Genomic DNA, 22500 nt, shown 5'->3' with positions numbered 1-22500 from the left:
ATGCGGGCCTATAAGTCGATATGAAAACAGGTCGGCTCTGAAATTCTGTGGCGTAATCAAGGTTTAGGCCTATGTTCGCCAGATAAGACGACCCTCCACAAAAATAAGGCACCACCACTCCCACGCAAATGAATGTCAAACGGGATTTTTGCAATTTAACCTTTCAGCCATCACGGGTTAGCGTACATAGTCTGTCCAAATATACTGTTGTGCTTTACCCGTTGGTATTACTCATTGGCCACACAAATAAACAAGAGTTTTGTAGCAAAAACATTCGTCCAGACCACTTCCATGACCCTACCATGTTCAGTACGGCTTTGTAATTTCTACTGAACTGTCACAAGTCTTATTTGTTGTTACTCATGGAAAGATGACACTATGGTGTTAAAAACTTTTTTTTTACAGAAATATGGGTAATACATCATAGTAATATCAAATGCCAACGCTTCTGGAACAAACTTGCATTAACCTGTAATCTGTATCTTGTAGCATAAACAAAACTGAGACCAAGACTGCTTGTCAGTCTTCACTTGCACAAATAAAACATGGAAATATACACTAAACTGTTGTAAAATAAAAATACACACATAGAAATTAATATAATTTGCTCAGAGTAAATATATACTGTAAAAATATATGTAAAATCTATCTTAAAGATACCATGATGAGTTATTAATTGAATAATTTTGTTTATTATCAAAACATGCTTCCATATTTCAGCGAAAGTTGGGCGGGAAGTTTCACTTGTGCATCCTTTAAAAACTTCCATACATGTCAACCCCTGGTTTTGGGGAGATATTTTAAACTTCAAATATCGACTTATAAGCCGGAATATACAGTATTAATGTTTTTTTGTTTGTTTGTAACTGAACATTTGCAAGTAGAAAAACTCAAGTGTGAAACTGACAAATTGCAAAATATGGCGAATTATTCCATTAAAACAATATGCTTCTAAGCTGCTAAGTAACAGAGGCAAACGTCTTGGGTCACAAGACTATTGTATGACATCGAGTCAAGAGCTCGTTTTAATAATACATGTGTTCAGTTGCATGTCGATGTAGGCATTCTGGAGTGATGAGGTCATCCTCTTACCTGTTGCAGTAAGTAACGCTACCGTAAAACAGGTAAAGTTCTTATAGATTTCTATCTCTTTCTCTTTCTCACGTACACACATATTTATCCTTTTCTTTTTGCAGACTGTAATAACTGCAGGCCAATCTCTATCCTCCCTGTGCTCTCCAAAGTTGCTGAAAAACTTTTTTAAGCCACCATATAAGTACGTGGAATCTAAAAGACTGTTAGCTGATGGTCAATATGCATATAGGAAGCAGTTAGGTATACCTGCGATGCTCTTTTAGACTTGACATGCCATTTGCAAGGTAACCTTGATAAGGGTTTTGAGTGCAGAGTAATTCAAATAGATTTGAGTTCCATTTTCGAATTAGTAAATCACGAGACACTTATTTATAAACTTCAGAATCTTCGAGTGGGTGGATATGTTGTAGGATTACGTCAAGATTCCCTTACAGGTAGGCAGCAACGAGTTGCTGTGTAGACGGGATCTATTGTGAATCAAGATCTATTTTGTCTGGAGTTCCACACGGTAGTGTTCTTGGTCCACCGTTATTTTTAGTGTATACAGGTGATATGGTTGCTGGCCTGGAAAACAAGATTGTTCAGTATGCCGATGATGCAACACTTGTGGGTGTAGTAAAATCTCCATTTATGAGAAATGAAGCTGCCCTCAGCCTCAGTCGGGACATGGACCGGATCAAGGAATGGTGTGGTCGGTGGGGTATAAGGCTGAACTCCAGTAAAACGAAAACACTATTGATTAGTAGGTCTCGTATAAATTTCCCACCCCACCCTCCCCTTCAGGTGGATGGAACTTTGCTGAATGAATCTGAAGCTTTAACTATTCTAGGTGTAACTTTTGACTCACATCTAACTTTTGAGAAACATCAAATGAAAGTTTCAGCAAATGCTGCACGAAAGTTAGGTATTGTTCGTACGGCCTCAAATATTTATAAGTGATAAAATCAGTGTAACCTGTTTTAGGTCTTTTGTGCTTCCTTTACTAGAATACTGTTCTCCGGTGTGGATGCCTGCTTCTGCCAGAGATTTATCTCTTTTAGATAGAGTGGTTCGTGGTGGTAGGTTTCTGTTTCTTAATAGTAGGCAGTCATGAATTGGACCATCGACGGATGGTCTCCTGTTTGTCACTTTTTCACAAGTTGTATTTCAACAGAGATCTTTCAAATTCACAATTGATCCCTGATCCTTTTTATCTGCCGAGAGCAACTGGATTCACTGAGCAGCAACACCAATATGCAGTAAATGTGCCTCGCTGTCGAACTTCTCAGTTCATGAGGTCCTTTATTCCTCTCACCGTTGGACTGTGGAACAGCCTCCCAGAGGATGTCGTGCAATTGAAACTTCAGAGGTTCAAGCGAAGATGCAGTTCATTACTACCCTAATAGTATTCTCCTTGCGCTTTAATACATTTGTATCTATTTATTAATTTATGAATTTATTTTTTCTTTTTCAATAAGTGGGATCTCTTTTAGAATTTCCCTTTACCTCCTCTTACTTCTTCCTAATGAACACCATATTCTTTGGAAGCTTGAATTTCAAGTCAATGACCCCTGTGGACTTGTTCCATATGAACAGAGTTCATCTTTGAATAATAATAATAATAATAATAATAATAATAATAATAATAATAATAATAATAATAATAATAAAATCCTTCCACTGCCTTTGAATTCGGAAATCATGCCAGTCCTGTTTGTTCCCTTTGTCGTATAACTTTCTCTTTATTCGCCCTCACCAACTGGTGAACACTGTCTAAAATAATATTGTTCTTTCGTTTGTGGCTGACATTGGCTTCTGTAATTGAGTGAGTTATGAACGATCTTCGATTACAAAGTGATATATTCTTTCTTTTAGTAAATCTTTCAAGAAGTAGCCTTCATTTAAAGATGCTGGCAATTGTCGGTTTGTGAATTTCAGCACAGCTATGTTAAAAATCCCAAACTGGTGATTGCCAGAATCTAAGAATATTATTGGCTTTACAACTGCTAGTCTCTCTCTCTCTCTCTCTCTCTCTCTCTCTCTCTCTCTCTCTCTCTCTCTCTCTCTCTCTCTCCATTATATATTTTGAGTACAAGGAGTAGATATTTATGTGTACAGCTTTATTTTTCAAGCTACTCAAACCCGAACATATGATGTGCCTCTATCGTAATCCATCATCACTAACTAGTAAGGGGATCGACTGAATCAACTTGTCTTTGGGATGCTACCTTTTCCAGTGCAGCCTGGCGGAATTTAAGAAGCTATGAAGCCCTATACAGCTGAATTGCTTTGACAGTTCCGTGCCAGTTGCGTGTATTTTTAAGACTAATAATCTGCCACAACAACAAATATGTTCGTAACAGATTCTTGGAACTGGCGAATTAACTCATATCCTCAGTGCTGAGTTATACTTTGTCTCTCAAGAGAATGATTGACTGCTGTAATATTGATTTCCTCACTAGCTCTGCGGGCATGAGGATCGGAATAACGTCTCTAATGACCAATTCCCCTTTGAAAGTATCCATATCATTGTTCAGTTTTGTTTACCTGCGAAGCAAATTTCTGTCTGATTACTTTAATCCGTTTTCAAACGCTTTCACCAGCTTGTTATTTTTCATTACCGACCAAAATTTAAACTACCGTCTACATACTTTAGCTTTTCCATTTTCAATCCAAATCGTTTTGTCTTATCCTGCCAAAATACTCCACTTTTTATCAAAACTATCAACCATCATTAAAATAAACATTTATTTTACTCACCCTTGTCGTAAACAAGACGCTTACTTTGCCAGATCAGCCACTCTCCAACCTGCAGTCTGCTACACTTTTTTCTTGCTCAAAGGTCAGTCTTCATCATATATTGAGTTGATGATAAGAGACTGAGGTACTTATTGGCCATTACTCTTCCAGTCATTACCTTTTGTGTATATTTCATGTACTGGATTATCATTTAGTACCCTCAGCAAGACACTCCTTCATGGCAAGTATTTCCCAGACTTAAACATTCAAAGAAGTAAGAGAAACTTAATTTTATCAGGTAGCAATTGTTTCTTAGCTGTTATAAGCCAATTGAACGTTATTTCGAATACATAAACTTACTCATCTGAAAACAAAAAAATCCTGCGGTAACATATCCAGCTATGCTAACTGGTAGGTAAATCGTCATTTAATATTAGCCGGAACAGAAAGCGTTGGTTCTCCTACATCTGGCAACTTGGTGTTATTGAGTAGACAATATAGATAAGATTTGGGCTCTCTTTGAGGGTCCTCGTACAACGTTTGTCTACTGATTTTATCGTCCTCGGCGACCGCTCTCTTTACATTATACTGCTTTCCACTAATCCCTTCTTTTACCTTCGTATATATAGTACTTATGTGTATAAATCTACTCAGTACCATGACTATATTTAGATTTAATGTATACAGCATTTACATGAGTATTCATATGCATACTTGAGTCTATGTACAGCACAGATCGTAGGCTTTTTTTTTTTTTTTGCCGTCCTTACCTTCCATTCATATATAGCAGACGGGGTCTATGGCCCATATTTAGGACATCGCTCGCATTCTAGGTGAACGTAGTTAATAATAAAGCACTCACCGTAAATAGCCTTCTTTCAGTACTTCCTCCTCCTCCTCCTCCTCCTCCTCCTCCTCCTCCTCCTCCTCCTCCTCCTCCTCCTCCTCCTCTTCTTCGTCTTATTATTATTATTATTATTATTATTATTATTATTATTATTATTATTATTATTATTATTCAGCAATGATGGAAAACTGCTTTGAAGATATAAGTACTTGATTACATTTTAGTAAACAATGATTTCATAACTGAGTAATTAATGATCATCTGTTGTCTCAACTAGCAGGATCAGTGAGGCCGTCCTGATAACATGAATTGGATAATTTTTTTTCACTTTTCTATAAAAATCTGTATTTCTCTTTCTGCAACAATATGCATTTCTGTTCTTTAACAAAATCTGTCTATCTGATCTTTAACCTCGTCCATTTCTCTTTGCTTTAACAAAGTTTCTGTGCCTTTTTTTTTAACAACATCCGTTTCTCTTTTTACTTTAACATCTATTTCTTTCCCATTTAACTACATCTGTTTTTACTGTCTTGACCACCATCCATTTCTCTTGTCTCTAACAAAGTCTATTCTTTTTTCCTTGCAGTTCTGGGAGATCATCAGCGACGAACATGGGATAGATCCGACAGGGTTCTATTCGGGCAAAGCGGAAATCCAACTGGAACGCATCTCGGTCTATTACAACGAAGCCTCAGGTGAGAGGGTAAAACCCCTTAGTCTCGGCCCTTAGGTTGGAGGGAAAACTCCCCAGGTCTTGACCCCTCAGATGAGAGAGTTTAAATCCTCAAGTCTCGACTCTCAGGTGAGAGGGCAGAGCTCCTCAACTCTCAACCCTCAGGTGATAGGCAAAACACAATTCTCAACCCTCAGGTGAGAGAGTAAATTTCCCCAAGTCTCGAGGTAGCAGTTGTCTTTAGTTCTTTTATATCTTCTCTTGTCGAGGTTTCTATTCGTGTTGCGTTTTTGGGGTAACGACGGAAAGGAGAATGACTTTGGGCGTGATGTTAGCCGCGTGAGAGTTCCTTTCTTCTATTAAGAAAGCCTTTGATGAATAGTAGTCATGTGTAGACAAACCTCGGTAAATGATGGTTTTGGTGTCCAATCGGTAACTTCATTTAATCACATTTTTTGTTTGCGTTTTCCTAGCTTGTTGCTTTTGTGTATAATGATTATTTTCTGGCATTAAATAAATATTTCCCCAAATATTATCACTAATAATACTTTACATTTGAATCCTTGGTAATATAATTGGCAATACATTTCAGTTGTTGTATAATCTTATTTTTGAAGAATTTTAGGGTTATTATTTGCTCAGTGGTTTAGCATTGTTATTTGTTATATAAATGGAATATTTTGCTTCCAAAATAACTAGTTCAATATTTCCCATTGTAAACCTGGAATAAATGTAAGCATATTTTCTGAATAAGATTCGTTTTTGAACGAAATTTCAACATTTTCATATCGCTCAGTTTTATTCCCACGTACAGTATTTGGATAAGTCACGTCTTGATTTACCTCTCTCTCTCTCTCTCTCTCTCTCTCTCTCTCTCTCTCTCTCTCTCTCTCTCTCTCTCTCTCTCTCTCACCAGGTGGCAGATATGTTCCGAGATCAGTCCTCGTGGATCTCGAACCGGGCACAATGGATGCTGTCAGATCATCACGTTATGGTCAGCTCTTCAAACCAGACAATTTCGTTTTTGGTAAGAGGCCAAGATACCTGCGTTCATGTCCATAATTTTTTTTTAATTCCAGGAGAGGATATTAGATACAACCACCTTTTTAAGAATTATTCATGGTTAACATTTCTGTCGTCAGATAAAGAAGTTTTTAGGTATTGCCAAAATTAGAAGACTGATATTTCAAAAATAGTTCACGGTAAACCAAGCGACCGAAGAGTGACCGTAAGGGTAAATTCTTCCAATTCCTTTCAGGCCAAAGCGGTGCAGGAAATAATTGGGCGAAGGGTCATTACACGGAGGGAGCAGAACTCGTCGACGCTGTTCTAGATGGAATAAGGAAAGAATGTGAAAACTGCGACTGTCTGCAGGTAAGGGGAAAAAACCATACGAAGCAATTGGCTGCAGTGATAAATACGAATGTAAATAAACATAGGAATGAACAAACAGCGGATTTATACAAAATCTAATAGACGTGACTAATGGACAGATAGGCAGATAATCACCCTGACATTCTTAAGACAGAAAAAATTCTGCCCAGGTAACGAATTAAAAAAAAAAAAGTAAAGAAAACTCGCCCGACATTTCAAACGGCAACAAACCACTTGAGAACAAGACACGGGTGAGAATCAAGCATAAATATGGTTCCTCCGACGGGCCATTAGCGATATCAGACCTTTGGGACTATTATCTAGCAGCTTTGCCCATTAACCTTTAATGGGCTATGCAGACTCAGACAGCTCGATCGATCTGTATTTCGCGTGAGACGTTAATGAGGCAGAATGCTCTCATTCTTTCCCGACGTTCCCTTCAATGCTGATATCCGGAAATGTCTCTTTATTCCATGTAGGGGGTAGTGCCGGCAGTGCACCTTATGTGGTGCACTGTAGGCATCACTTTACGTTCTTAGCAGCGTCCCTTCGGTCCCTAGCTGCACCCCTTTCATTCCTTACTGTACCTCCGTTCATATCCTTTCTTCCGTTCCGTCTTACTTTCCACCCTCTCCTAACAATTAATTCATTGTGCAACTGCGAGGTTTTCCTCCTGTTATCCTTTCAAACCCTTTTACCGTAATTCTGTTTCAGCGCTGAATGACCTCATAGGTCCCAGCGCTTGGCCTTCGGCCTGAATTCTATTCTATTATTTATCTCTATGTGAATACAGGACACACACTTGTGTATGGTTAGATAGACTGATATGGAGATGTGAACGTCAAAGTGGAAGGTGGAAGCGCATAGTTGCAACAGAAAGAAGTTAACACTTTCGCTGTCAATTGATTGCGTAAATCCTTCATTGGACAATACTCACGAGATTTCAGGTTCTTGGTAAGTCGCTTCCGGCCTCCAGAGCAGAGTTATGCTATGTCGCAATTGTAAATCAGGAATTCGGTCTTGATCGTACTCACTCTCAGAGTCGGGGTTTCTTCAGCCTTCTTCGGTATTCTTCCTTTTCCAAAACCGTACTCGAGTTTTTGAGACGGGGTTACTCCTTCGTGTTTGTCTACTTTCTTTCGTTCGAGCCCCACCTGAAATTAGGTTGATTTGTTCGTTTCCTTCTCCAGAACTTTAATTACTTTGTTTATATGTATACATGAGTGTGCTTGTCTTTGATATTAACAATATTCCATGTGTATATACTTGTATGTATGTATGTTTGTAATATAAAAATATCCCGTGCGTCTACTAACTAGTGAACTTTTGTGATATATAATTTCAGAGATAGGAATTAGTGTGTCTGAGTGTTGTTGTCCAGCCAAATTAAATACCATTGTGTCTCAAGTGAAATAAACAATGAAATATGCCTGATAGATTCATAACTGTTTTGGGTCCTAACCAGGTTGAAAAGACCGTGGGGCTAGCAGCCTCACCCCATAAGACTTGCTGGCAACCGGCTGACTTCTCTGGAAAAAGTTCATGGCACGCACACACACACACACACACACACACACACACACACACACACACACACACACACATATATATATATATATATATATATATATATATATATATATATATATATATATATATGTATATATATAAATTATATATGTATATATGTGTGTGTGTATGTATGTATTCCATGCACTTTTTCCAGAGGATGTCAGCTGGTTCTCAGCAACTCATATATATATATATATATATATATATATATATATATATATATATATATATATATATATATATATATATATATATATATATATATATATATATTATATTAATCAGTCCCAAGCATGAAGCATATTTATGTTTTAATTGTTTAAATAAATAATTATACAATTAAACTGATCCACACAGAATTGTGTTCTTGCAGTTAAGATTATTTATAGCGACTGACCCATGCAATATAAATACATGTATAGACATATACACACACATATATACATACACATGCACACACACATATATATATATACACATATACAGTATATACATATATATATTTTTCCTAGTATTTACAAGCCACATTAGAAGTGTCCTCATCCTCTGCTAATCGTCACACCTCAATTCCAAGTAGCCTCTCAGCTTAATCTTTCAGTCCTCAGTATTAACACGATTTCACCCCTTCCTGCCAACCAGCTAATAGTCTGCTGCTTCTCGTATACTCAGAATGAACTATTTCTTCTCACGCGTTTTTTCAGCGCAAACTCTTCAGGGTCAAAGAATAGATGAGTATACGAGAAGCAGCAGGCTATTAACTGGTTGGCAGGAAGGGGTGAAATCGTGTTAATACTGAGGACTGAAAGATTATGCTGAGAGGCAACTTGGTATTGAAGTGTAACGATTAGAAAAGGATGAGGACACTTCAGTGTGGCTTGTAAATACTAGGAAAAATATACATATGTATATACTGTATATGTTGTATATATATATATATATATATATACTGTATATGTTGTATATATATATGTGTGTGTGTGTGCATGTGTATATGTCTATATATATATATATATATATATATATATATATATATATATATATATATATATATATATATATATATATATATATATATATATATATATATATATATGGAACGTATATGGAAGAGAATCTCAGAAGCTGATTGACTGACAAGTTGAATTTATGGCATAACTGCTGGAAGTGGAAAAAGAAAAGGCTTTGGAATCGCATAGTGACATGAAATGACGTAAAGAAATATCAGGGAAAAAAGCAAGTGGAAGAGAAGACTAAAAGCTACTGGCTAAAAAGAAATTTGAGAGTTAAAAGAGAAGAGATCGATGAAACTAGAAGAGATGTAAATCCCTGTCTGATATTTTGGGAGATGAAGCAGATGTTTCTGCTATCATCTCTTTTTTAAAGTGTGTTACAATTTTGAACGATATTTAATTTATTTCTTAATATATTTATTACATCACGTAGAATTTTAATGACATTACATTTTTTATGCATATATCGCATCATTTATTAAACTTCATACCCTTATTTATTGGTCACATCACTTCATTTTATTTATTAATCATTTCCTTCTTGAATTCATAACGTTAACATAATTTACTTTCTCTTCATTACGGCGCTGAATGGCCTTGGCCCCAGTGCCTGGGCTTTTGCCCTAAATATCATACATCCATCCATCCATCTTAGAAACAATAGTAAATCCTGAGTAATCAAGGAAGCATAAGTGCGGATAGCACAGTGAAATATGAAGAGCCGGTGATCAGCCTATTGCGGACGGTGGAGAGAAACAGAGAAGAAATATAAGTTTATGGAAAGAAAATATGGAAGTAAATTGGTCAATGATCATGCAAAATAGAGAGAAGGCGTTATTGGAGCTTAATGACAGGAGGAAAATAGAGGTACAGAAAAGGAAGACGTAGATACAATTAAGAATACCAGAAATGAACAGAGAAAAGTCGAAGAAAAGGGACGAAAAAGTGTGGGGAGAGAGAGAGAGAGAGAGAGAGAGAGAGAGAGAGAGAGAGAGAGAGAGAGAGAGAGAGAGAGAGAGAGAGAGAATCCTCAAAAGTGGAACCAACTAATCATTAGGTCAACTGTTGGATTAATCACGATGTGCCGTAGGTTCCTAGACATTTCAACAAGTAATTTTCCTTTTCTTTATGAAAGGCGTTTCCTAGTCTATCTCTTCTCGCAAACATTCTTTTGCCCATGATTTAACCTACTTCGGCTCCCCTGCACGTTAAATTCCCATTCGGGTCATCCCGACACACAATAGGAAAACCTTTCCGATGGGTTTTGAGTCGCTTCCCTTGCATGTCACCGTTAAACTTTACTCCAGAAAAAGAATAAAATCAAACTTTGTCCATTATTAACTATCTCTGTCTTCCCACCAGATGCCAAATCACGCGAAAACGAACCACAATCAGCGACCGTCGAAAATTCCTGTCCACATCTTCTTGTGTAACCTAAAATTCAACTTTTGTTTATTGAGTGTTGTCAAAGTTCGGAAATTCGAACAAAATAACAAAACCATTCCCAACCAGATAGCTGAGTGTTGTCAATATTCGTCATTATTATTTTCCGTCGATTCTGTCAGATCTATTCTTGCCACTTTTGTCTTTGTAGCGAGTTCCTTATCCAGTTAAATTGTACGTAAAGCAAAGTGTCGAACTGGTTAACTTAGCTCACCAGTAATCGTCCACGCCACATTCCTGTAAAGGTATTTCATATGAATATTAACCTGTCTTACCGGTGATCTCATACAACTCTCAGCTTTATTTGAATAAGTACTAGTGATACATTTCTTTAATCGGTAACTATTTCTTTTGAATCTCAGTCAGATTAACCGGGTACTAACATAGTGTTTTATTCCAGATCGAAACTACCCTTGTCACAGATAACTTTCATGTTAGCCAATAACTCATAGAGGGTTTCACCCTGAGACTTTCATGCCACCAACATTTTGACAATTTTCAGAGAGGTTCATTCTGACTGTAATAGGCATGACTACGTTCTTCCCCTAAAACGATACAACAACCTTTACAGCAATTCCTAAATATTCGTATGTTAGGCACCAGCATACTTCTCAGTAGGTCAGCATACCTATGCTTTTAATTTTTTTTTCGCTTTTTATTTTTTGGTAATTCCGAGAAATGTCATCCGATGGCTCTGGCTGACTATTCGCATACCACTCTTGGTCTGTAAGTCCTCCACTCAAACCACCTTCGCATTTCTCCAGCTTAATCCATAATATTATATCCACTGGTGTCATGAATAAATTGTCTGGGATCAGTTGAATGTTAGCCAATCGTTAGTGCGTAAATAAATAATTTAGATAAAATCATCACGGAGGCGCTTTGTGTAATTCCATTTGTGGAAAGCAATTGTTCGACGCTGACAGGAGCATGGATATTTATTTATATTTACTCAATGTATTTACTTATTTATTTGATTTAATTGTTAGGATAATGTCAGACTTAATTCTGGGAACCCAATACGAAATCAGTGGATAGTGATTTCCCAATTAGAGACGATTGCTATTAGGCAACAGGTCTGAATTATATTTGACACGCTTACTTATGTTGGTACCTTCATTGCATCTATGAGATTGTCACCATTAATTTGTGTGTTAATCAATTGCTGTCCCGGAAATAAGGACATACCTTTGTACTGTAGATACAAGGCAGTCCTGGATTATGACTGCTGAAGGATTTAGAAAAAAAGTGTTTTAATATAAATAATTTGTTGAAAAATAAATTGCTGAAGAAATGAGTGTAAATAAAATGCGAATATAGATAAGGCGATAGACAAAATAATACAATGAACAGAAAGAATAAAACCACTTTGAACAAAGTAATCTGAGTAAGGTAGTAAAGATCATTTGCATTCGCCAGAATGATTCTAATGAGCTCTTAGGATCACGGGTTGGTGGTTGATTTTGACTAATTGATAAAGGGAACAAGAGACCTGGATTCTTCAGGGACTATTGCTTAAATATTGTCTTGGGTTACAAAAACGCATATAACTAACTGAAAATTTTTTTGAAAGACACTATTTCCACCTAGATTCCGCTCCTAACTGCTGAAGGCAAAATCTGTAATTGAAAAAAAAAAAGATAAAAGGTATTTTAGTATGCGTCCGTAAACACGGCTACTGCTTTAAAACTATTAGAGATAAAGAGCTGAACTAAGTCTCATTTAATAGCTGAAGAGTGTGTCAACAATATCTGGAGAATTAGTTGCCATGGTAACGATGTATTCGATGCGAGATTCACTAAAGGTCTACTTTTTTCAAAATTTTTTCGTCAATATTTGACACCAGTCCCTTAAATAAACCCGAGACGACTTTAAGGGTGTTTCTTGCAATTTTGCATTTCATTTCGCTTTTTTTTAAGTGTACATACTTTACCATGTGTAATTGTTATTCAAGTAACTTGAGACAATTCAGTGATATTAAAGAATGTAAAGTTAAAACGTAATCATGTATTGTCAGGAATAGTTTTCATTGGTTGCCGCACTCGATACAGTCACACAACTTAAAAATAATCTTTCACGCCTTAACGCACTATTCCTTGGAACAGCGCGAAATTTGCCACATACATTCTCTCAGTCAAGGCCGTGGAAGTTGTATCTTTGGTTTTCATCCAGTTTGCAAATGACAGACATTGATGGATACAAAAATTACCAGAAATGTCTGTTTTCCTGGTGTTGGGAATTGCTCTACCATTTTTGCCTTGTCTCGCTGGGAACCAGTTCAAGTCGAAAGAGCTGTCGATTTGATCATATGGCCAATTGCTAGCTTTCAGCACCTTAGGATCTATTCAGCATTTTCCTCTTGCAAATAGGTTTTCAACGATTCCGAATTTAGTGGTATAACTGTCGACATTATCATATGATTCCTTCTCCGGGATCCAAGATGGTGAACAGAATCCGGTGAGAAATTATAGTTTAGGAGGACCGCAGTGCAGAATCTGCTGAGATTTCACGAAATGCCGGCAGGAGACAAACAACAAGAGGCCTGGTTGCTTGGCCCCAGGTGTTATCGTCATTGCCAAACAATGATTATTATTATTATTGTGGGGAATGTTATCGAGACCACTGAATCACAATACTGAGCTCTCCAAACGGATTAGTTCATGAAAACTGTCGTCAGTGACCCTGGTAGTGGCGACGCCAGATAATCTCCAGTCTCTCTCTCTCTCTCATGAAAACTGAAAGTGGTATAAAACAAAATCAAATCCAGGAGTGAGAAAAAAAAAAAACAGTAAAATACAAAAAGCAGTGCACATAAGTACCATCTACAGTGTGCTGAAGAAGGCATACTGTAAGTAGTGCCATCCTTTGTCCCCCCCCTCCCCCAAGGAAGGGCCTTCTTCCAGGTAGGAAAAAAAGCATAGCGAGCCTCCGAACTTCAGGAAAATCGATGACATATCCTTTCCTATCATCGAGCAAGCTGTAGGACCAGTGATAAAACTGCAGTGGTCAGCAATGTCTGTCTACCGTGCGCCATGAAGTCGAGATTGCCGAGTGATAAGGATGGCTGAGGATCTGCCAAAACTGGGTCGTCAGCTCTTCTTTGAATATTTCATAGGAATGTCATTCGATTCGATAACGAAGAGCCGTTACCTAGATCAGAAAACAAGTGTATTTGAAGATTTAAGCTTTCCTGTCTTGAGTGATGCGGTGACTGTCTTTCGCATTACTGAAAAACTTTGGATTTCTGTTCTCACCTTGATGTTCCTTGTTATCAGTAATCCATGTTCTTACAGAGGCGTCTCAGTCGTCTCCATCATCGTTTTTGGTTTTAAGGCTATATATGTTATTATGATCTCGCCTCTCGAGATCTACAGGTTCTTTAAAAAAACAAGCAATTGGGCTGTAATGACTGACGAGAGGTGACAAAGGAGGGAGAAGCAGAACAAATACAAAAAAGGCGACCTTAAACTTTATTTACAAAGTTATATACATAATATACAGTGAGTCAAGGTTAAGTTTAAAATAAACAATTAAATGGACATTATTACAAGTGAATTAATCACTTAACAGGAGCAACAACAATAAACTGGTCAGAAAAAGATTACTAGTACCGGGTCAAAAACATAAACATTAGCAGCACAAACACAAATGACCAGCACAATAATTACATTACAAAGTCAGAACATAGATGATCAAAGCAATAAAATAAATTATCAAAACCATAAACATAATCAAATGAGTCAGTTACCAAAGTACAGTTATAACAATATAGCAGCAAAATTAATACACAGGCAGCATAATAATTAAACCTCAAATAGATTAATAAACACTTGAGCAGCAAAATGAAATAACACAGGCAGCATAATACATTAAAAACAACATCACCAGACGAACTCAATAGAGCCGTCGAAACAGCCCCAGGCTGCTTTACAGGAACACTGCAGGACAACTCCGACAGAGTCCAAACGACAACGATCTCGTCCTCAAGCACAGTGGTGACGTCCTCCTCCAGTACCGACGACCACTACAGAGCCGACACGGCAACCATCTCGTCCTCTAAGAAACGTACTGACGTCCTCCTCTAATCACGACGATCATGACAGAGCCGACACGGCAACCATCTCGTCCTCAAGAAACTCTTCGCTGCTCTACTGCCAGGACCTGACTCGCAGGTACGGATACCTGCTGCTGCTACTCCAGCTGGCTTGCTGCTACCCTCAACCTGACTCGTTGCTGCTACGAACCTGACTGACGAAGTCTGTCGCCATTCAACAGACGTCAGCTCGCCAGAAAGAAAAACAAACAAAAACAAAGGAGGCAACAACCCACTAAGGGAACAATCGGCAAACTGTGTTTGTTTACCCACTGTGTACCCATCTTACTATTATTATTTCTCCTTGTACTGATGGTTGTCGATAGATATAACAAATTAATCAGTCTTATCAACGTCTGTTGAGCCGAAGTCTCTCTGTCATAGTCTTCCTTACCAGAAGGTCTGAGTTTCCCAACTTGATTATAGATGACAACATATTGTCTAGTCAAATTATCATTTCCTTTTAAAAATTAACATATTTCTTTCGGTGCTCAACGATGAATTTTTCTTCGGTGTTTTCATTGCTGTGATTATTATCATATATATATATATATATATATATATATATATATATATATATATATATATATATATATATATATATATATATATATATATATATATATATATATATATACATATGAATGTATGTGTGTGTATGTATGTATGTAAATGCATATATATATACACATATGCATACAAGCACACACACACACTATATATATACAGTATGTTTGTATGTGTGTGCATATTCAGTGACGTAAGCGTAGCAACTTTCTTAACCACTAAATCTCCTTGGAGTCACTAACACGCCTATTACCATTCCAGGGATTCCAGCTGGCCCATTCGCTGGGTGGCGGAACGGGATCTGGAATGGGCACTCTGCTCATTTCCAAAATCAGGGAAGAATTTCCAGACCGAATTATGAACACGTTCTCTGTCGTCCCCAGTCCAAAGGTACGTATTAAAAAAAATGTTAATCGCAATTTCAGTGTGTTTCTTTGGCCTGGGAAACTTAAACCATTTTTCTTTGGTGAGGTGCAATGTAAGCAATCGCTCAGACATACATGTATTCCTATGCATGGATATGTTGTCATGAACAGGATAGCCATACACACATAGTCACACACACACATATATATGTGTATGTATATATATGTATATATATATCTACAGTATATGTTTGTGTGTTTAATTATATATAATATATATATATATATATATATATATATATATATATATATATATATATATATATATATATATATATATATATATATATATATATATATATATATATATATATATATATATATATATATATATATATATATATATATATATATGTGTGTGTGTGTGTGTGTGTGTGTGTGTGTGTTTATGCGCGCTTGCGTGCGTGCCAATGAACTATTTCTTATGAAAAAAGGTGGATAAAGCGCAAACACCCATTGAAAATCTTCTGAAGTCTATAAAAAAAGATCATCAGCAACAAGTCGACCCTCCATTAAACACATTGTGCCACTCACTCCTCAAACACAATCTTTAGCTTCCTGAATATTAAGAGCCATCTGTTCTAACACTTCCTCTCCTTCCTCCAAACGCTTCCGAATCAAACATACCTTTCAGCAAACTCTCCTTCTCTATTCTTTCCATGTGGCCAGGCCACTTCAAAACAGATTGATCAAATAGTTCATCCTTTCACCTTTTTAATATTTAGGTACATATTTTCAGTTTGCTTATTATTCTTATTATTCTGCACAGCTTTTATCGTTTTCCTCTCATTTGCATTCAGCATTCCCACTTCACATCAATAAAGACGTGTCTGTGTGTGAATTGCGGGGCTTTTTATATACGTCTCTTGTTGCTGAAGGTCAGTCTTCTCTTCTGAAGTGTTTTTCTTCTAGCCTGTGAATCACTAATCTGGAATTCAGTGCTCATACCTGCAGTGCTAACAGCTTACAAAATTCATGCTGTTTCTTTTTTTATTTTTTCCCCCTCATGGAGTGTACCTGTTATGCCGTTACTTATGATTATATCGACAGGACCGCATTCTGAGTCTCCAGGTGCCTTCGTCGAATCAATAATTATTAGCTGTAATATAAAACGAAAATGATAATCCTTAGAGCTCGTAACGTTAAAGTTTATATTCGAGGCTAGAAGGAAAATTGAAAAAAGAGAAGAATGTGAAAAATCAATAACATATTGTCGAGTTCACATGAAAAATATCAGCGTTAATTTCACCATAGTTGCAAAGGAATAGACCCAGTTACCTTCTCTCTCTCTCTCTCTCTCTCTCTCTCTCTCTCTCTCTCTCTCTCTCTCTCTCTCTCTCTCTCTCTCTCTCTCTTCTACAGGAGCCATTTTGGTTAGTTTTCTGCTGAGCTCAATTGACCTGTATGCCTACCTAAAACCAATGATTTCATTTCCCAGTATTTTCCTGTAATGCTTCTTGCTGCTTGTCATCAACAAGCAGTACTTGAATGCTGTGATTTCCGAGGTAAAAACAAGATATGCTTTTACTGAATGTGACCCTGATTTATTCAGTACTTACAGTAAATGATATCAGACGATGCAGTGATTCACATTACTTCTTTGATGTATCAAGAAGAGAAGTGGAAATTTATCGACGGTAAAACGCAGGAACTACTTGACTTTTTTCGGCGCCAGAATTAAAACGAAATTCACACATATAAAGAGAATATGACAGTAACTTCAATTACAATTACTTCTCAATCTTCATACAGGCACCATGGAAATTTGACTCTGTATGGTTCATATGAAGAAAATTAAATCTTTCTGATATATGTTTTAATCAATAAACATTAATAAACAAGGAAATCTCAAAAAATTTGTTCCTTTTCGTTCTGTATTGTCGATACAAGTACCGGAATCTCTCTTCTTTCGACACTAGGTGTCAGACACGGTCGTGGAGCCCTACAACGCCACCCTCTCCGTACATCAGTTGGTTGAGAACACAGACGAAACCTACTGCATAGACAACGAGGCCCTCTATGAAATCTGCTTCAGGACTCTCAAATTGGCCACCCCTACTTACGGCGATCTGAACCATCTCGTTTCCCTCACCATGTCAGGAGTCACGACGTGTCTGAGGTAGGAGACCCTAATACTTTTAGCCTTTGATATCTGACACTTTGTTCATTTTCTGATTAAAATTCCTCTACTCGAATGTGGTTCCTTCAGTTGGTTTGTTATGATACAGTGCAGTGGTTCGCGATGAACTTTGTTTTTGAAGCAGTATGTTCGTGAAAGACTTTCAATCCATTGACATTTTTTTGTGTGTGAGACCCAGTGTTAGTCTTTGATATCTGACTCTTTGTTCACTTGCTGACTAAAATTCTCCTACTCGGAGGTGATTCGTTCAGTTGGTTCGTTATGATTCATTCCAATGGTTCGCTATGAACTTTGCTTTTGAAGCAGTATATTAGTGAATTACTTCAATCTATTTACAATTTGATTCGTTCAGATTTCCAGGTCAACTGAACGCAGACCTCCGGAAGCTGGCTGTGAACATGGTTCCCTTCCCACGACTACACTTCTTCATGCCCGGTTTTGCACCCCTGACTGCTCGAGGATCCCAGAGTTACCGAAACATTTCTGTTCCGGAACTCACGATGCAGATGTTCGACGCGAAGAATATGATGTGTGCTTGTGATCCTCGTCATGGAAGGTGAGTGAAATGAGATTCGTTCGTCAACGTACACATGCTTAGGATAATACCTACACACACACACACACACACACACATATATATATATATATATATATATATATATACACACACATATATATATATATATATATATATATATATATATATATATATATATATATATATATTCTTAAACTGGGTCCTTGGTGGAGGAGGGAATTAGAAAAATTTATTTTTATTGACTGCCTGCACACCAAGGGGGGCCCGAGTTTATGAACAAAAGGAGAAACTACGGGAAACTCACCTTAGAAACTTCCTGGATTTACGTAAATAATGAAAGGTCGCCATTTGGAATTAGAATTCTTTGACAATTTAAATGGGGTTTATTTACAGAGAATGGGGCAAATATGCAAGACCAAAAAACAATGTAAAATGCAAACCAATTACAAACATAAATTACATACGACAGAGCAATAATGCAGTAATTTACAACTAAGCAATGTAAATAGGAGGGGCCACAGATACAACAATCCCTGTTATAACAAATGACTCTGTTATGTTAAAATTACATCAAGTCACAGACGGTAATACATTGGAAGGGGTGAACTCCAGGGTAATGGCAATCAGTTAATTAAGATGATTGCTGTGGGGCCAACGGATTCTTGCGATCAGGCTGCGACCAGGAATGGTTGCGAAATTTGAATGGCAGTCAGCACTAGTGGGACATAGATTTGCAGACTGGACAAGATAGGATGGCTCCTGTAAGAGAGGTCAGGAGTTAGTATAACACGGAAGAGCAAAGAAATCTCCCCTGCTATCCATTAAACAATAAATCTTCGCACGGGGGAGGAATCAAACACTTATATCACTTAGACTAATTTGCCCTTACTTTGCACTAGGGAAGGGATATTTGAATACTTATCACTGAATCATATTACAGTAAGTTGATTTCAAAGCAATTCATGGGGCGATTTACGGGCTGCTCGAAGTAGCGTGGTTTAACAAAGGGAATACTTTTGTGGAGGAAGAAATTGAAGTTTGAAGGAATGAAAAAATCAAGGAATTTCAAGGGGGAGGGAAAGGGCTGGGTTACTGACTAATTGCGATCAACGTACCTGGCCTGCAGATGTGTACGCTAAACATGAGAGACTTGGCCAGCTACCGAAGTTAGCTTTCACCAGTGTAAAAGGAAGGAAGCGCTGGACTTACGTCCGAGACTGGAATCTGGAGTCGTCTGCCGAGCGCAGTGCTGGGGAAACAGCGCGTGTTTGGTTCAAAGCCTAGGCCTCCCCGTCAATCTGCAAAGAGTCATACAGCCAGCAAAGGAGTGGAGAAAAAGTGGCCTTAAGATTAAGTATTAGATGTTAAGTTCCTATCTATCTCACAGCCTGGCTATGTCCCCCATACCTACAATGGCCTAACTAACCCCCATCGCGTGATGGGGGAGAAAGTGGGATCCCTATTGTCCATCCCAGGTCAGCTGAGGTGGGGCTATCCATACATGAGTGGAAAGAACAGGCCCTAACTGCATTACTCTGGTTCAAAATATGCTTGGTCCTATCGCACCTGCCATGTTTTCTTGGCCCTACAGTCAAATGAAAGGAGAAAAGGCTTCACAGAATAAATGACTCACTGGCTGCTAAATGAGGGAGGGATAAATTCTTAATATATATATATATATATATATATATATATATATATATATATATATATATATATATATATATATATATATATATAAAACGTTTGTATGTATGTATGAATATATACCCTTGTTTATGCAGATGCTCTTATCAATCACAATTCCTTTTAGGTGTAAGTTATTCCCAAGGTATAGTGAATTGATATTGAACGATATTTGTGAATATGAAAAGGCACAGGTGTATGAGTAACAAAAACTCTTTTACACACACACACACACACACACACACACACACACACACACACATACATATATATATATATATATATATATATATATATATATATATATATATATATATATATATATATATATATATATATATATATGTGTGTGTGTGTGTGTGTGTGTGTGTGTGTGTGTGTGTTTGTTTATTTATTTGCATGTGGTCTCCATTTTGAAAATGGGATTTTTCGTGCCTCACTTAAATCCCAAACAAGTTTATTATTATTATTATTATTATTATTATTATTATTATTATTATTATTATTATTATTATTATTATTATTGATACGTTTCCTGCTCGGTCATATAAGAACAACTCTTGATTATCCGATATGCTAGCTTATTTGAACCGTTTTTTTATTACTACAACGCCGAAAATACATAAGCATAACGCCAGTGGTAAATGGAACATCTTTTAAAGCTTATTTTATTTCTCTTCCAAAATTAGTCTCATTGGCATTTTTCGTTTATCCTTTATTTTAGACTTGATATAATTCTCTATTTCTTCTTTTATTTTGTTGCTTATGCTGTGTTTTAATTTATCGTTTATCTGTACGGATTCATCAAACATCATCTGAGAACAACCATTATCGACCTCATGCACTGCTGCCTTCTCCTTATGTATTCCCTTCTCTTTTTTCTTTCTTCTCATTTCTTTTATTTTCTACTCCCCCTTTTGTTGCTGTCTCCTACCTTATAAAAACAAAATGTCCTCATTCAGTGTTGTACATATTATAGCGATGTAAGTCATGGCACAGCCGAAGAGATCTGGAATGATGAGTTGTTTAGGAATGATGAGTTGTTTAAGCATTAACGAATCTTTTCTTAGAATCTAGGCAGGCGGCGACAACTGGAAGTCGTAAGTCGACGAGATCTCATTGTTCATTACCAGGACTAATGGAAGGAGTATTTAGGCGTGCTTCATGGCCTGTGTGATTGCACTTTAGTTTGTAGGTGGGTTAACTAGGCCAATGGAGTGTGTGTTTTATTCACAGTATGTATACTGAATTACAGTTATGTACGTATAACTATGTATTTATGTATCATAAATACCGCAGTGACCTTTTTTTCCATTTCATAACATGTATTTATCCATGCATATATGCATATGCTGGTTGCTATTTTACTGTAGGTATGCTAAGTCTGTACCCAAGTTCTCGCGGCATCATTGGCTAGTGTACAGTACACTTTATGACGTCATAGATGAAGCCCTGGAGTATGGATTTCCCAGACCTGGTCTTTCACTACCGAGTTGATATGGATCATTTGTTGAAGCCGATTCGCTTTATATTTTTCTTTTTCTCCTTAGGTATCTGACTGTGGCAGCTGTTTTCCGCGGGAGAATGTCGATGAGAGAAGTCGACGAGCAAATGCTGAACGTGCAGAATAAAAACACGGCATTCTTCGTCGAATGGATACCGAATAATGTGAAAACTGCTGTTTGTGATATCCCTCCCAGAGGTAAGCTGCAAGGACGTAAGGGCCCCATAGACGTTACGACCGGCGGATCAGGTTCCGTTCTAACTCCGGTATCCGCGTTGCCCATAGACGTTCGGATTCACTTCAGTTTGCCGAAACCTGGTAGGGTGAAGACGTGTCAGCTTCGCTCAGTGATGACGCTATAGACTGCACTCTTGCAGCAGAAATTGGAAAACCCCAGCGAAAAAGGAGAACCTGGATTAAACTGTGGTTGAAGAGAAATGAATTATCTCATGATTGTTTATTAATGAACTGAAATTTTACCCTGGTGGCTGGTTTAATTACCCGAGAATGGATGAGCAGACAGACATGGGATTATTATATATGGTCTCCCCTCTTTTAGAAATAAAAAAACACACTTGCACGAGACAGCCAATATCACTATACGAGCGGTTGCTGGCCACACTTCGTTTCGGCGTCACAAGTCGTTCCTTGGGGCATATAATCCCAGAGACATGAAAAAAAATTATTCAAGTTATGCAACACGAGTTTGCAAAGGTAAAAAGTAACTATGTTGCATACACAGCATCCTGCATAGTCTAGTGGTATATAGTCTAGTATACAGTAGGTCTATGATCCGTTAAAGCAGAATGGGCCCT

General features: G+C 37.4%; 1 protein-coding gene across 2 annotated transcripts in view; it reads left to right on the top strand.

The window, feature by feature from the left end:
• LOC136856356 (tubulin beta-1 chain-like) overlaps nucleotides 1-22500 on the top strand; it is a 71268-nt gene that overhangs the window by 43620 nt on the left and 5148 nt on the right. For both annotated transcript variants that reach the window (XM_067134149.1, XM_067134142.1), the window contains exons 2-8: nucleotides 5247-5355; nucleotides 6250-6360; nucleotides 6592-6707; nucleotides 15654-15782; nucleotides 17737-17936; nucleotides 18310-18513; nucleotides 21732-21883. In XM_067134149.1, the coding sequence (XP_066990250.1) occupies nucleotides 6300-6360; nucleotides 6592-6707; nucleotides 15654-15782; nucleotides 17737-17936; nucleotides 18310-18513; nucleotides 21732-21883 (862 nt within the window). In that variant the 5' untranslated portion in view covers nucleotides 5247-5355; nucleotides 6250-6299. The remainder of the gene's footprint in view (nucleotides 1-5246; nucleotides 5356-6249; nucleotides 6361-6591; nucleotides 6708-15653; nucleotides 15783-17736; nucleotides 17937-18309; nucleotides 18514-21731; nucleotides 21884-22500) is intronic.

The sequence above is a fragment of the Macrobrachium rosenbergii genome, chromosome 3 (genome assembly GCF_040412425.1).
Source record: "Macrobrachium rosenbergii isolate ZJJX-2024 chromosome 3, ASM4041242v1, whole genome shotgun sequence".
Classification (NCBI taxonomy): Eukaryota; Metazoa; Arthropoda; class Malacostraca; order Decapoda; family Palaemonidae; genus Macrobrachium; species Macrobrachium rosenbergii.
This window is presented reverse-complemented; position numbering and strand designations above follow the sequence as displayed.